Source organism: Ranitomeya imitator, chromosome 2 (genome assembly GCF_032444005.1).
Source record: "Ranitomeya imitator isolate aRanImi1 chromosome 2, aRanImi1.pri, whole genome shotgun sequence".
In the NCBI taxonomy this organism is placed as follows: Eukaryota; Metazoa; Chordata; class Amphibia; order Anura; family Dendrobatidae; genus Ranitomeya; species Ranitomeya imitator.
The window spans coordinates 784273019-784289098 of NC_091283.1; the positions used below are offsets into that span (position 1 = coordinate 784273019).

The following is a 16080-nucleotide window of genomic DNA, read 5'->3' on the forward strand; positions in this document are numbered from 1 at the left end:
CTATCTCATCCTTTAAAGAGGCTTTCTCACCATGAACATTTTATGATAAATTGAAAGTATTGCCACCAATCAGTAGAATGGGATTCCATAAAAGAGAAAATGGAGCGGCTCAAGCCTATGTTCTTCTCTGTGCTCTTAGAATCCTTAGAATTCATTTTAAATGTTAATTAAATAATTCTTTAGGAACAATTTCCATCCAAAGAATGTGAATTTACTTTTTGCCCTTTCACGACATCCACTGTACATGTACAATGCTGCGGGAGATGCGTTCCCTCGAACCGCCGTACATGTACAGCTTGACGATTGCCGGCACAATCAAAAGCGGGTATCCGAGCTATATGAGAGCTGACACCCTGTGGCAATGTCCATGATCAGTGCTAAATTAAAGTATCTGTGTTTGGTATTGCTGCGTCTGGTATAACCTGACCTATACAGCTGTCACACTAGTAAACCCTTTCAGTGAGCACAGAAAAAAAAACAAAAAACATATTTTTCCAGGTCACCACCTGACAGCACCATGGAGGATGTCCTTCTTATCCATAGTGGGACAGGAAACCACGAGAGTTTAAAAGGACCCTCCCCCTACCTCCCTTCAGTGTTTTTCCTGTCCCACTGTGGATAGGAACGACGAGAGATCATCTGTCCCGTGCAGAGGGTGAGGATTGGGCGGGGGCTCGGTCTCTTCCTTCCCACCTCAAGAACTCTGCTAAGCTGACACCCAATTAAAGGGTCCCTCAGCAGCACCAGTGCAGCGCTGCTCCTGGTTACAGGATCGCTTCCCCCTGGGGGGCTCTCTACCCTTGACTATGCCCCAGATGTACCTGAGCCCGGGGACACCTCTGTGAAGTGGCAGCTTCAGTAAGCGGATCCGGGAGAAAAATGGGGGTGCCGCTGGTCATCTTCCTAGGACGTGGTCCGATTCTTCGTGTGTGCTGCGTGATCCGGGAGCGCAGCTGGCACGTGCGCTCGCTTCCGGGTCGCGGCTCCCGCACGCGTCACTTCCGGGTTGCGGGCTGCGGTGCGTGTCCCTTCCGGGTCGCTGCCGGCAGCGTGGGGCAGGGTCTCCTCCTCTCTTAGGGTATGTGTCCACGTTCAGGATTGCATGAGGATTTGGTCAGGATTGTCCTCAAGTAAAATCCTAACCAAATCTGCACCTGAGGTCACTGGCAGGTCAACTGTGTTGTCCTTGTGGTGTTTCAGCAATGTAAGGACATGCTGTGTTCTTAAAAGACGCGCCGCATGTCCGTTTCCACGGGTCTCCCGCATGCGTCTTTTAATGCATAGTGGAGACAGGATTTCATGAAATCCCCTCCACTATGCTGTAACATCTGGACTCTGCGTGTTTGACGCTGCAGCTCTACGCAGCGTCAAACACAGAGCGTTTTCTGAACGTGGAAACATACCCTTACTCCTTGGAGCATCAAGAGGGTCCGGGGCAGGTCGCAACGGCTGCTGATGGACACCGCCAGGAGGCACCAATCATATAAAAAGGTAGAGTGTGCTACTATCCTGTCCTAAACTTAAGGATACAGTATGGAGGATAACACTAAACCTGAGATGGTGCAGGAGAGCCAGGCACATATAAGTTCCCAGTTAGGGCTTCCCCTCACCACCTCAGTGGGATATAGTTCCATGCGGCATCTAAATTTATGTATTATAGGAGCTTTCCTCCACGATGCAAAAGAATAAGTTCGGAAAGTATAAAAAGTGCCCCATTTGTGCCATAAGGCTTAAGGACTCCTGGCAGAAATCTGTCTACGAGACATACACCAGTCGAATTGTGGGGGAGGAACAGGCTTCACTCATGACTAATATGAGGGCTATTGTCAGAGTAGGTGCAGGCCTCGATATCTGGCTTGGTATTCCCCCAGCCCGTGCAGTCAGACGTTAGAAACAAGAGGGATACACCAGTGGCCCGTCACGTGTGGGAAGTACATCAGGGTAAAAAATATATATATGAGTTTTTGAGTGGAATCAGCAAAGCCAATTGAGCCGTATATGGACCTAAGAGATGGTTCATGGTATCAAGTCTGTGCAAGTCCATATCTATGGGGTCTTGTCTTCTATTTTTATCTCTATAGTATCTTGTTCAACTGTCTCACTGAGGTATTTATAAACGTGTTTGATTTTTTTGACCCTTAGTTGAAATCTAGAAGGGCTATATGAAGAAGAATGAACAATAAGAGATTAAGATTTAATCTGTTGTGTGGGGAATGCCCAAAAGGCATCTAGTTGTGCATAAATGTGCTGCCTGGTGGTAGATTTTTTTTTTTTTCTACGTCACAATACACTTGGTAGGATATGGATGCGCAGATATAACTGGTGTGGAGCAGTATGTGTATCTAAATAAAGACACACTGCAGAATGGCCATTGGAACATGCAAGATACGTACATGCAGGGCGCCTTAGTGAGGTGACGCTTTGGGGAATCAGCATGAATGTTCCCTATGCGCACGCGTCGAAAGGAATGATGACGCATAGAGACAAAACAGATGGTTCGGCGCACGCAGCTTAGTACGAGATTCTGCTCTTTCGATACTGCGTATTTACGGGGGGGCGGCATCTCTGATGGAAGCTGTACCTGTAGGGCGCCTGCGCGATATGTCGCATTGGGAATCACCTGATGTGTTCCTATGCGCACGCGCCGAAAGGAATGATGGTGTGTAGGCGCAGTAATTTGGTAGTGAGGCGGCTGGAGCTGCGCATGCACCATTGGATCATCTACCTTACCCGATGCCACATAACTATGGGAGGTGTTATTTGTTAGTACTGCAACCCGGGAGTAGCAGTAAGTCTTGGAATAATACCTCTACTAAAGAAGTTATCCCTGTAAACATTATCTTGTCCTGCAAAAAACAAGCACTCACACAGCACCATCAGAAGAAAAATAAGTTATAGCTCTCAGAATATAGCAATGCAAAAAACTTTTTTTAATATTTTTTTTTTTTTAGCATTATGTGCCGAAAATGGTACCAATGAAAAGTCGGCTCATTCCACACAAAAAAGTCCTCACGACTGCCATCAGAAATATCGAAAAATTAGCATTCGAGTTATGGCTATGCAAAAACTTTGTTTTGCGGGAAAAAAAAGGCTTTTTTGTGTGTTATAGCAGCCAAACATAATCTGCATACTCGGGAGAAAATAGACCATACAATTTGGGGCTAAAGCAACACGTTTGTTTGAAAAATGTTTTTCTTTTTCACTGCTCAACGTTCTAAATGTCTGTGATGCACCTGTTCAAGGGACTCGCCACACCTCTACATAAGTTCCTTGAGGGGGGTGTAGTTTCCAAAATAAGGTCACTGCACTGTATAGGCACATCAGGAGCTCTGCAAACGAGATATGGCCTCCGCTATTCCAGCCAATGTTACAAAATTCAAATGTTGTGTCTTCCCTTCTGAGCCCTGGCGTGCGCCCAAACAGTAGTTTTACACCACATATGGGGTATCGGCGCACTCAGGAGAAATTGTACAAGTTGTATGGTTCTATTATATCCTGATACACTTGTAAACATGCAAAATTTGGGGCTAAATGATCTTTTTTTTTTGTGGAAAAAATTTATGTCCATTTTTTTTTCCACATTACTTTAATTCCTGTGAACCACCTAAAGGTTTTGAAACTTGAATGTGGTTTTGAGCACTTTGATGGAGGGGGTTTAGTTTTTTTTTTTTTTTTTTTTAAGCATTGGTTAGTTTCACTTTGAACTCTGTACTCATTTCATCTCACTTGATCTATCTTTTTTTGACTTATTTTTCTGTGGCTCCAAGATGTGGCTTCCCTACTCCAGATTTGACACTGCCCCTCTTTGCGTGTTTTCCATGTTTTTCCTTATATATGAACCATATGAAATATCTTGGTTTATAGAAATGTAGTTTATTGTATTTTTCTAGTAAAAATCCTTTTTTTTTTTTTTTTTTTTTTTTTGATTACTCAATCTCGTTAGGTGGTTTGTGGCTACTCCAACCTCTTGCTGTTTTTCAATACTTGAATTGTTCCAGTTATTGCCACATAAAGTGACACTGGTCAGAATTTAAAAAATAAAACAAAATAAAAAATATGGCCTGGTCAGGGAGGTGAAAACGGGCTGGGGTGTGAAGGGGTTAATGAAATATTTTGTCTGATTTCTGCGACAATTGGTATTTTCATGCCAGTTTCTCCTGGCTCTTCCGATGGGCTTAGCTGGGATGGGTCAGGGACTTGGTGGACTCATGATACCACAGCCATTCTAATTTATGGTGCTGTGGCTTTCCTTACACCAGAAATGTCAATCTAGTACCTGAGTGTAGCGGGATTACTGGTGCAGCACACGGAGGTGCATGCCACTCATTAGATATACCGGATTCATGAAAAGGCATGCACCTTTAAATGATACGGGAGCGTCTGACTCCAGCACACATTCTCATCAAGACTGGCGTGATGAATTGGGCTCATAGTCTATGGGAAGTAGAGGTCAGAAAGTGATATTGGGAAGCGCATACAACCTTGTCTGTGTTAAGCTGGAGTCTCACACAACGATATCGTTAACGATATCGTTGCAACCTCTCGCTTTTGGTGACGTAGCAACGATCCCGCTAACTATCTCGTTATGTGTGACAGCGAGCAACAATCAGGCCCCTGCTGGGAGATCGTTGGTCGTCGGGGAATGATCAAGACCATTTTTTGGTCACTGATCACCCGCTGTCATCGCTGGATCGGCGTGTGTGACGCCGATCCAGCGATGTGTTCACTTGTAACCAGGGTAAATATCAGGTTACTAAGTGCAGGGCCACGCTTAGTAACCCAATATTTACCCTGGTTACCATTGTAAAAGTTAAAAAAAAAAATACATACTCACATGGAGTACTGTGTCCAGTTTTGGGCACCGGTGCTCAGTAAGGATATAATGGAACTAGAGAGAGTACAAAGGAGGGCAACAAAATTAATAAAGGGGATGGGAGAACTACAATACCCAGATAGATTAGCGAAATTAGGATTATTTAGTCTAGAAAAAAGACGACTGAGGGGCGATCTAATAACCATGTATAAGTATATAAGGGGACAATACAAATATCTCGCTGAGGATCTGTTTATACCAAGGAAGGTGACGGGCACAAGGGGGCATTCTTTGCGTCTGGAGGAGAGAAGGTTTTTCCACCAACATAGAAGCGGATTCTTTACTGTTAGGGCAGTGAGAATCTGGAATTGCTTGCCTGAGGAGGTGGTGATGGCGAACTCAGTCGAGGGGTTCAAGAGAGGCCTGGATGTCTTCCTGGAGCAGAACAATATTGTATCATACAATTATTAGGTTCTGTAAAAGGACGTAGATCTGGGGATTTATTATGACGGAATATAGGCTGAACTGGATGGACAAATGTCTTTTTTCGGCCTTACTAACTATGTTACTATGTTATTCTGATGTGTCGCGTCCCCCGGCATCCACAGGGTTAAAACTGCTTCCGGCAGGAGCGCTTCCAGCGCTGGCCATAAAGCAGAGCACAGCGGTGACGTCACCGCTGTTACTGCCGGCGCTGACAGTCAGTGCAGGGAAACTCTCGGCAGCAGCGTGTGCATTAGCAGCGCTCTTGCCGAAAGCAGTTTTAACCCTGTGGACGCCAGCGGGGGACGTGACAGACATCAGAATGTGAGTATAAGGTGGTTTTGTTTTTTTACTTTTACAATGGTAACCAGGGTAAATATCGGGTTACTAAGCGCGGCCCTGCACTTAGTAACCCGATGTTTACCCGGGTGCTGCAGGGGGACTTGGGTATCGTTGAAGACAGTTTCAACGATGCCGAAGTCGTTCCCCTGATCTTTGGTCACTGGAGAGAGCTGTCTGTGTGACAGCTCCCCAGCGACCACCTGACTTACCAACGATCATGGCCAGGTCGTATCGCTGGTCGTGATCGTTGGTAAGTTGTTTAGTGTAACTATACCTTAAGGTACCGTCACACTCAGCGACGCTGCAGCGGTATAGACAACGAGCCGATCGCTGCAGCGTCGCTGTTTAGGTCGCTGTAGAGACGTCAAACACAGCAGCTCCAGAACGATACAGGAGCGATCCAGTGACGTAACGGTGACTCGCTTATCGTTCTCGCTGGTTGTTAGCTCCATGTAAAACATTGCTGGCATCGTTGCTTTTGCTGTCAAACACGATGATACACGCCGACCTGACAACCAAATAAAGTTCGGGACTTCTAGCTCCGACCAGCGATATCACAGCGGGATCCAGATCGCTGCTGCGTGTCAAACACAACGAGATCGCTATCCAGGACGCTGCAACGTCACGGATCGTTGTCGTTCTCGTTGTAAAGTTGCTGTGTGACGGTACCTTTAAAGTGTTATTTTGCTGCCTTGGCTAGGCCCCCCGCGGTACAATAGAGATAACCATAATATACCTTCCTTTTAATGATAATGAGATGACTCTGCTCATTCTGTCATCTATACAGCAAAGCTAACCTGGTCCAGAGAACAAAGTATCAGACTATTGTGTGCTGTTGGCCAATGTGTAACATGAATGTGACTGTAATGTTAAACTAACTTTTTATGGGATCCCCATTAATTACCAGAAGTTCATGGATGGTGAAATTGCCTGGAATGCATGACACAAACCACAGTGGATGACATTGATCATACAGCTAGTGTCACACAGTTATTATATAAGAGATAAAAGTTCAGTTCAGCCTACCTGTCCGTGTATTGATGATTAGTTTTAGTAGAGTATATGGGAGGGTAGTCCGTTACCACCGCAGGCAGAGAAGGTCCTGGCTCTAGCCGGTCATGTTGTGATGGTGTTGTACTGATGCATTAGGAATTGATACCAGAGCATAGAGGAGAGCGAAGTCTGGGGAAATCTCACATGAAAGATGTAGTCTGAGGAGGAGGGAACTGTTTTGAAAGAAAGTGCACAATACATACGAGAAGTGACCATGTTCTACAGGTAAAAGGTGGATCTGTTATTTGTGCTGTAGAAGATGGCTGATATTCAACTCTCTAAATGAAATTCATTGAAATGAAACATGTGGCAGGTTTCTCAGCATTTATAAACATTTCCCCAGTTTTGACGTCTCAATGATTTAACGTTATTCAAGCCTTTGGATCTTTCACCGACGTGTGAAATGTCTATACCTTGTAAGCTTTCCCTGGCAAATGGGATGTAAGAACTTGCAACTCAAGTGGAAATAGCATGTTGCTTTGTACCGGTTCCCAATACGTACTAGACTAAATGGCTTCAAATGGCCAGCTCCAAGAATACACTGAGGAATTTTAAAACCTGTGTTTTAAGCTCGAACTATGAAATTCATAATGCAAGATTTTGCCTTTTAAAAATAATTCCACTTCTGCTTTTCATTACCGGAATGTCTTGAAAGGAGGCTTCAGACTGGCCTATTACTCTTTATGCCATTTTATGGCTCAGCGCTACATAGTAGAAGTTGGTATGCAGAACTAATTTATTCTATTCATGTTAAGTCTTCTCTGAATGTTTTGTACATTAGTCAGCTCTAAATTTGCCCCACCTCTGTTTAATTTTGTAAAGTAAAAAAAAAACAAATTTCCTAAGTCACATTGTCTGCTGTTAACATTTCGACTTTAAAGTCATAATTCAGATATGCAACCTTATTCAAGTAGCCAATGTATGAAGGGGAAATTTTTTTTCTATATTTATAGTATATTGTATTGTTGTCGGGATGGGGGGTGGGGGGCATCCCCTTGAGATAAGTGTATTGCTTAACTTGTATTACCCAAATTGGGCTGTATTCCTGTACCCAGTGTATAACCTCTCTACTATGGGCAGTTTTGCATATTTACTTATGTCTGACATTTTATAAATATACTGTCTCTAGGGTCATACACATATACCATGCCTTTTGTTTATTTCATGACCTCCTACCAATCTGATTGCCTCTATAACCTTCTCTATTGGATTATAAGGTTTTGTTTTTTTTAATATCCCCATATACATAAGTAATTATTTTGAGGCTATAACTTCAAGCCATTCTCTTTGCACAACTTATAGACTTTGATTATCATATTTAGGGGCGATTACAACATATAGAGATCACCTGTTTGGAACATTGAGCTATATCCCTGCACGGCTTTGTTGACTAGACGCGCAGCATTTTATATCGATACTTTGCACTTAAGCACTTTATTTGGGTATTGGTGGTGACTTGTTTAGGGAATTCTTTGAAAGCCAGGGAGGGCTACTTAAAGTCGAGCGGGGGCACCATTTCGTACATCAATGGTGCCAACCTCCGATGCTGGGATGGGACATACAGGGTGATACACATCCTATCTTTCCTAGGCCTTTCCTAGCTGTAACTTGCTCGTGCCAAACCCTATGTGTTAATGGTAAATTTTATCCCAGACTGCATTTTTCTGGGTTAACCAGTACTTGACCCTCTTATGCCCATTTTATTACAAAAAGTATTAAAAACCAAAGTTGAACAGTCCTAAAGTTGTAAATCTGTGTTTTTGTTTCGTTTTTTCTACCGTCGTAATGTGCAACGTACAGGGTTTGAAAGTGATGGTGTCATTAAGAAATGTCGTCTTGTTTTTTTTTTTTTGCTTCAAAAATTTTAAAATAAAAAATTGCTAATGTCTGATGATCAAGCATCATGTCCTTCATACGGTTTAAATATTATTTCATCTACTTCCAAGACACAAAATTATACTCCGGTGCGTGCGGTGCCTGGAAGGAAACTCTGCCTCAGGTCTTCATTATTATACCACCCCCTTCCCATCAGAGTCATAGGGCTCTTTGACGTGTAATGGTGGCCCCAGAAGCCTGCGCCGTGCAATAATGTGATTATACGCATCTTATCTGCCCTTCTATGGGCCTTGGCTTTGTCCTTCTTCCCCGGCGCCTCTATTATAGAAATATGTGTGAACTGAACTTAATTCAATTTATTTGTGTATAATTTTTGCTTTTTTAACTACATAACCTATTAATTCTGTTTCCAGACCCACATATAAAAGTATCTGGAAAGAAGGAAAATGTGAAGGAAGCCAAAGAGCGGATAATGTCTGTATTAGATACAAAGGTAAATTAGATTCTAAACTATGGATTGTGGATTCCTTATTATTTTCAGGTTAATGTTTCCATTCTACTATCGTGTACGTCTTTTGAATAGGGACAGAAATGGATTTTGGTTCAGAAGAAGGGACTGTTATTTCGAAGATGTCTAACTTTTAGAAAGGTCAAGCTTAGACTAGACAATCTTAGAATGTGCCACATGTTTGTGTCTCATGTTGGTTGATAAAATTTGGCTCATTTATACACTGTCTATTCCACATTTTCATAATTGTTAGTTTACTTGTTTACTTTGCTTCAAAATTTGTGTACCAACGCTGAATATATTATCTAATTCACACCCCTTTCCTGACCGATTGCTGAAAGGCCACAGGATCTTAATGCTCAAAAAAGAGGCTACAGTGCATAGTAAATATGGCGCAAAGCATGCATTGACACAAGTTAAGTCAAAATTCTGGCGCTTGTAGCCTAGAACAGCAGCCACAGCGTGCCCAATGTCAGGATTAACAAGTCATAGGAAAACATGGGTTACGGGGTCTAGCACAAAACAATTATTGGAGTTGGTGGCATATTATAAATAAGAGTGTATGATGATTTGAGGAAATGTTGGATTCAACCAGCTCATTTCCTCACCTATTCATTACTAGTCTTGGAACAAAATGAAACGGCACGTCAACTCTTCAAAATAGCCGCTAAATTGGAATTGAAGACTGTACGTAGTGCTGTTTAAATGGCGCGACACGATTAGACAATCAAGCGGTTGTATTTATGCAGTAATATGTTTAGCTTTCCTAAAGATCTGTGGTTGTCATTTTAATAACTACAGTGCTTAATTACAAGCTGACATTGTTGTAAGCTGCAAATTGTTCCAGCTCTACACATTATTACGTGACAAAACTAGGTATCGCAGTCCTGCATCTTTACTATATTGCGAACTTAACAGCCGAACCTACAAATGCACCAGCCATGTATTAATTTTCTGTGTGCACTGAAAATAGCTTTATTCCCTTGATACTCGTCTATTAAGTAGGAGGTTTTAGAATAAGATGGCTTAGTAGACCCAACTTCATGATGGAACCCTCTGTAAAACGCACTCCACTTTGGTCAAGTGGGAATGACAATGAGGGTAATCAACATAGGCAGTCTTCTTAAAGAACAAAGATGTGTTCTTAACCTATTCACTGTCCTAGACCCTTGGTGAGTAATGTTCCGATCATTAATAAGTTCCTATTATGCGCTAGACCTTTCTGAATTGAATATTTTGAACCCTGTATTAGTGATGAGTAGTGATGAGCGAGTATGCTCGTTGCTTGGGTTTTCCAGAGCACGCTCGGGTGATCTCCGAGTATTTGTGACTGCTTGGAGATTGTTTTCCTTGCCTCAGCTGCATGATTTCCGGCTGCTAGCCAGCTTGATTACATTTTATTATTATTATTATTATACATTTTTATAGCGCCATTTATTCCATGGCGCTTTACATGTGAATACGGGGCAAATATAGACAAATACATTAAACATGAGCAGATAACAAGGCACACGAGTACATAAGGAGGGAGGACCCTGCCCGCGAGGGCTCACAGTCTGCAGGTGGGGGTTGCCTGGTTGCTAGGAAATCCAGCTGTAAATCTTGCAGCTGAGGCAAGGAAAACTAAATCTCCGAGCACTTCCAAAGGCTCGGAGATTACCCGAGCGTGCTCTAGAAAACCCAAGCAATGAGTAAACTCTCATCACTAGTGATGAGCGAATGTGCTTGGATAGGGTGTTTTCGGAGCATGCTCAGGTGGTATCCAAGTATCTTGGGCGAGCTCGGATAATATGTTAGTCCCTGCAGCTACATATTTTGTCTGTTAATACCCGCAACAAGTGGGGATTGCCTGTTTGCCTGTTTTAGGCAATCCCAAACATGCCGCTTTGACTCTAACATATTATCCGAACTCCCGAGCATGCTCTGATAACACCCTGTCTGAGCACGTTTGCTCATCGCTACACTGTATATGTAAATGACATCCTTCACAACTTTAGACCCTGAATGCCAGTGGATGACATTTCTGATGCTGTATAATAATTTACAGTTTTTTTTGTTCTTCTTTTAGAGTAACAGAGTTACTTTAAAAATGGACGTCTCTCATACTGAGCACTCGCATGTTATCGGTAAAGGTGGGAACAACATCAAGAAGGTCATGGAGGAAACCGGCTGCCACATACATTTTCCTGACTCCAACCGAAACAATCAAGCTGAGAAAAGTAACCAGGTACGGATTTTTTATTTTGATGCCAGCCACCACTTTATGGATGAAAGCAGCTGTGACTCTCTACTCTTCTACAAACACATTAATGGTAGCCAGGCTCTGCGGAAGCTGCACTTGTCCTGCCTTGCTCCTTCTCTGGTGTACAATGCTTAGAAAAAAATCCTATTTTATTCCTTTTTTTTTTTTTTTGGGTGGGAGGGGGATTTAAAAAAAACTATTGTATTGCATTTTTTTTAAGGAGGGACGGTATCTTAGAACTGATATGCTTGTTTCAGCTAGTCTACTTCTACATGCAGCAAGATTTCTTATTGTGGTTAGTTGAATTTGACAAATGTTTTCAAGAATTGTGGCTACATTTTGTCTATGGGAAAAAGCAGAAGACTACAGACGATTTGTGGTTACACAAACATGTCACAAAAAAACAGCTATATTGCACACATGAAACATAGTTTGGACTTTGCTTTATTATTTATTCAGACAAAATATTTCCTACAGCTTGTAGACAATATGTTTATTTTTTGTCCTCAAAATTAATTTATCCAATGTGAGAGAGGTCGCTCTCTGAGAACAAGGTGTGGTCTGATTATGGTTTCCATCTCATTACAACTTCTACTCCAATGAATAGAGATTGCATCCTCACTCCTGGAATGAAAACCATGAGTGAGTCAGCAGTGACCTCATACGGCCAGACGGAGAAGATCCCAGGGCACTAGACTACTTTTGATGTGGAGCATATGGGATCATACTTAATGCAGAATAAGGTTCTTCTAGGAACGGAGCGCCCTTAGCAATTATCTATTCAGTACACAGAAGATAACATGCAGTTGTTGTCTGTGGTTATAACTGAATGTTATAGTTCTGAGCTTTAACTTGCAATCTAAAAACCTAAACCAATTGGCCATCACGGACAGAGTTTCCCAATTCCATCCTCTAATTCAACAGGCCATGAACTCTGGGTTTCCATGTGGCTTGAACTTAACGTGCAGTTGGGTGAAGTTTCTTGAGGGAAACACAGAATTGGATATAAAAGCAAGAAGTTCCTTCTTGTTTTTTCGACTTTTTATCCATTCCGGAGTTGAAAGTTTGCATCGATAATTGCATGTGTGAATCCCACTTTAAAGGCTTATGAGATTACAAAAATGGTCTGCTTTTGGGCCATGACATAACATCGCTCTTCTTAATGGATTGTCTGTTATGGCTGATTAGCCACACGGTTTTCTAGAGGTGAATTTGTCCAATATACTACGTCTGATCCCTTTCTATTCCTTTGGTATCACAACAAATTATACTTCACGCAGGTGAATTGTGATATGGCTAAAGCAGCTTGGTAATTGGTAGGGGCAGCTGCAATTTATTAACGTTTAGATTTTTTTTTTCTTTTACTGTGCCGGCTCGCTCAACATAGTGTGTGTGTGTGCGCACGTGCACTCTGGCTCGCTCAGTGTGTGTGTGTGTGTGTGTGTGTGTACGCTGGGTCGCTTAGTCTGGCTTGTGTGTGTGTGCGCGCGTGCTGGCTCCCTCAGTATGTGTGTATGTGTGCGCGCATGCTGGCTCCCTCAGTATGTGTGTGTGTGCACGCTGGCTCGCTCAGTATGTGTGTGTGTGTGCACGCTGGCTCGCTCAGTATGTGTGTGTGTGTGCACACGCTGGCTCGCTCAGTGTGTGTGTGTGTGTGTGTGTGCGCACGCTGGCTCGCTCAGTATGTGTGTGTGTGTGCGCGCGCACGCTGGCTCGCTCAGTATGTGTGTGCTCACGCTGGCTTGCTTAGTCTGGCCTGTGTGTGTGCGCGCGCGCGCTGGCTCGCTCACATAATCTCATTTGACAAATTAATTTCTCATTGCAGGTGTCAATTGCTGGGCAGCCTGCTGGAGTCGAATCTGCAAGAGTAAGAATACGAGTAAGTTTTTGTGCAATTTTTTTATGTATTAATGTACAGCGTTACACATCACTCTTTACTTATTGGCTAAAAAGTGTCTGACACCTGTACACTCTCTACATGTCATGTCCTGTATAGGATGCCCAGATGGGGGGCTGTCATGTTGAAATACAAGCTATTAGCTTTATTAAATTGTATGAGCAGCCGCAAGGATCACACTCCTAATTCTTTTCTGCTACTAACAAATTGTAAGAGGGGTCACATGAACTCATCTGCACTGTTTGGTAGTCACCCACCCACGAGCGCTTAACCCAGTATCTTAAAGTGGCTGTGTCCTTTCTATCAGAACATCTAAATCCTCCTGCAGTTTATTTTAAAAAAATCAAAAACAAACTCACTTTGCTGATTGTCTCCAGTCCACGGAGTCTCTGGCGCTGCTACCAGTGTCTGGTATTGGCTGTGGTGCTGATGCCACCAAGACAGTGAAGAGGCTAATCTGTGAGCTCAGCAGCCCCTTATGAATTGATGAAGTTCCCCTTCATAGCTTGTGAACTCACTAATTAGCAGCTGTTAGCTCCACAGTCCATACCGGAAAATGGGAGCAGTGCTGGAGACTCAGTGGTGGACCTGGGGATGGTGAGTAAATTGCTGTTTTTGTTTTTTAGTTTTTGTCTTTTTTTTTAAGGGACAACCCCTTAAAGGATATGCTATAATACAGTCATGGACAAAAATTTTGAGAATGAGACAAATATTAATTTTTCCAAAGGCTACTGCTTCATTTTTTCTAATGGCAATTTGCATATACTCCTGAATGTCAGAGTGATCAGCTTAACAGCAATTACTGTACTTGCAAAGTCAATATTTGCCCAGAAAATGAACTTTAACCCCCAAAACACATTTCAACATCATTGCAGTCCTGCCTTAAAAGGAGCAGCTAACGTCGTTTTAGTGATTGATCGTCAGCCCTGTACTCATCAACACCCACACCTGTGTTAATGGATCAATCAGTCATGATTAAGTAAGAATGACATCACTGGACACTATAAAAGGAGGCTGGTGCTTGGTATCATTGTTTCTCTTCAGTTAACCATGGTTATCTCTAAAGAAACACGTGCAGCCATCATTGCACTGCACAAAAATGGCCTAACAGGGAAGAGTATCGCAGCTACAAAGATTGCACCTCAGTCAACAATCTATCGCATCATCAAGAACTTCAAGGAGAGAGCTTCCATTGTTGTCAAAAAGGCTCCAGGGCGCCCAAGAAAGACAAGCAAGCGCCAGGACCGTCTCTTAAAACGGTTCCTGCTGCGGGATCGGACTACCAGCAGTGCCGAGCTTGCTCAGGAATGGCAGCAGGCTGGTGTGAGTGCTTCTGCACGCACTGTGAGGCGGAGACTCTTTGAGCAAGGCCTGATTTCAAGGAGGGCAGCAAAGAAGCCACTTCTCTCCAGAAAAAACATCAGGGACCGACTGCTATTCTGCAAAAGGTACAGGGAGTGGACTGCTGAGGACTGGGGCAAAGTCATTTTCTCTGATGAATCCCCTTTTCGATTGTTTGGGACATCTGGAAAACAGCTTATTCTGAGAAGAAGAGTGAGCGCTCCCACCAGTCTTGTCTCATGCCAACTGTAAAGCATCCTGAAACCATTCATGTGTGGGGTTGCTTCTCAGCCAAGGGAATCGGCTCACTCACAGTCTTGCCTAAAAACACAGCCATGAATAAAGAATGGTACCAGAATGTCCTCCAAGAGCAACTTCTCCCAACCGTCCAAGAGCAGTTTGGCGCCCAACAATGCCTTTTCCAGCATGATGGAGCACCTTGCCATAAAGCAAAGGTGATAACTAAATGGCTCATGGAACAAAACATAGAGATTTTGGGTCCATGGCCTGGAAACTCCACAGATCTTAATCCCATTGAGAACTTGTGGTCAATCATCAAGAGACGGGTGGACAAACATAAACCAACAAATTCTGGCAAAATGCAAGCATTGATTATGCAAGAATGGACTGCTATCAGTCAGGATTTGCTCCAGAAGTTGATTGAGAGCATGCCAGGGAGAATTGCAGAGGTCTTGAAGAAGAAGGGTCAACACTGCAAATATTGACTTGCTGCATTAACTCATTCTAACTATCAATATAACCTATTGGTACTCATAATATGATTGCAATTCTATTTCTGTATGTGATATAAACATCAGACAAACACTAATAAAAACCAGAGGGCAGCAGATCATGTGAAAATATAATTTTGGTGTCATTCTCAAAAATTTTGGCCATGACTGTACAGTGCACGGTCACGTGAAAGAGGCACTTAAGCTTTTATTAACGTCTTAATGACAAAACCACATTTTTAAAAATCTTATGTCACTTAATGTATTAATTACTCTGAATGCTTCCACGTATTCCAGTGATTTTTTTTTAGACCGTTTTTCGTGGCATATTATATTTTATGATGGTAAATTTAGATTGATATGTTTAGTTTATTTACAAAAATATCATAAATTTTACACTTATTTATATTTTTTTTTTTTTCATTTCTTCAAGGCAATTTACAAAATGTATTTTTCTAGTGACCAATTTAGTTTTGAAGTGACTTTAGGAACCTATATATTGTGAAAATCCCAAACGTGATACCATCTTAAAAACCGCAACAGTCAATATGTTAATTTCAGGAGTTAATGCAAACTGGCATGACAGGAATGAAAAATGTTATTTTTACCTCCTGAATGTTGCTAACTTCTGAACTGGTCGCTATAACCGGCAAGCTCCTAGGGCCGTGAATTGCCATAGGAACTGGAAGTTGGGATAAACAGTTACTAAATAAGGAGCAAATTGAAATTGTGTATTAACATTAAAGTCAAAAATGTTAGTGTGATACGGTATGTCAGATCTAGAAATCGCCATTTTAACAACCACCATAGATTATACCAGCCATACAGTGGGGA

At 42.5% G+C, this 16080-nt stretch overlaps 1 protein-coding gene across 7 annotated transcripts in view; it reads left to right on the top strand.

Moving 5' to 3' along the window:
* The window catches only part of BICC1 (BicC family RNA binding protein 1), a 273157-nt gene that overhangs the window by 217399 nt on the left and 39678 nt on the right, over positions 1-16080 (top strand). For all 7 annotated transcript variants that reach the window (XM_069753550.1, XM_069753555.1, XM_069753556.1 and 4 more), the window contains exons 4-6: positions 8941-9020; positions 11104-11262; positions 13103-13156. In XM_069753550.1, the coding sequence (XP_069609651.1) occupies positions 8941-9020; positions 11104-11262; positions 13103-13156 (293 nt within the window). The remainder of the gene's footprint in view (positions 1-8940; positions 9021-11103; positions 11263-13102; positions 13157-16080) is intronic.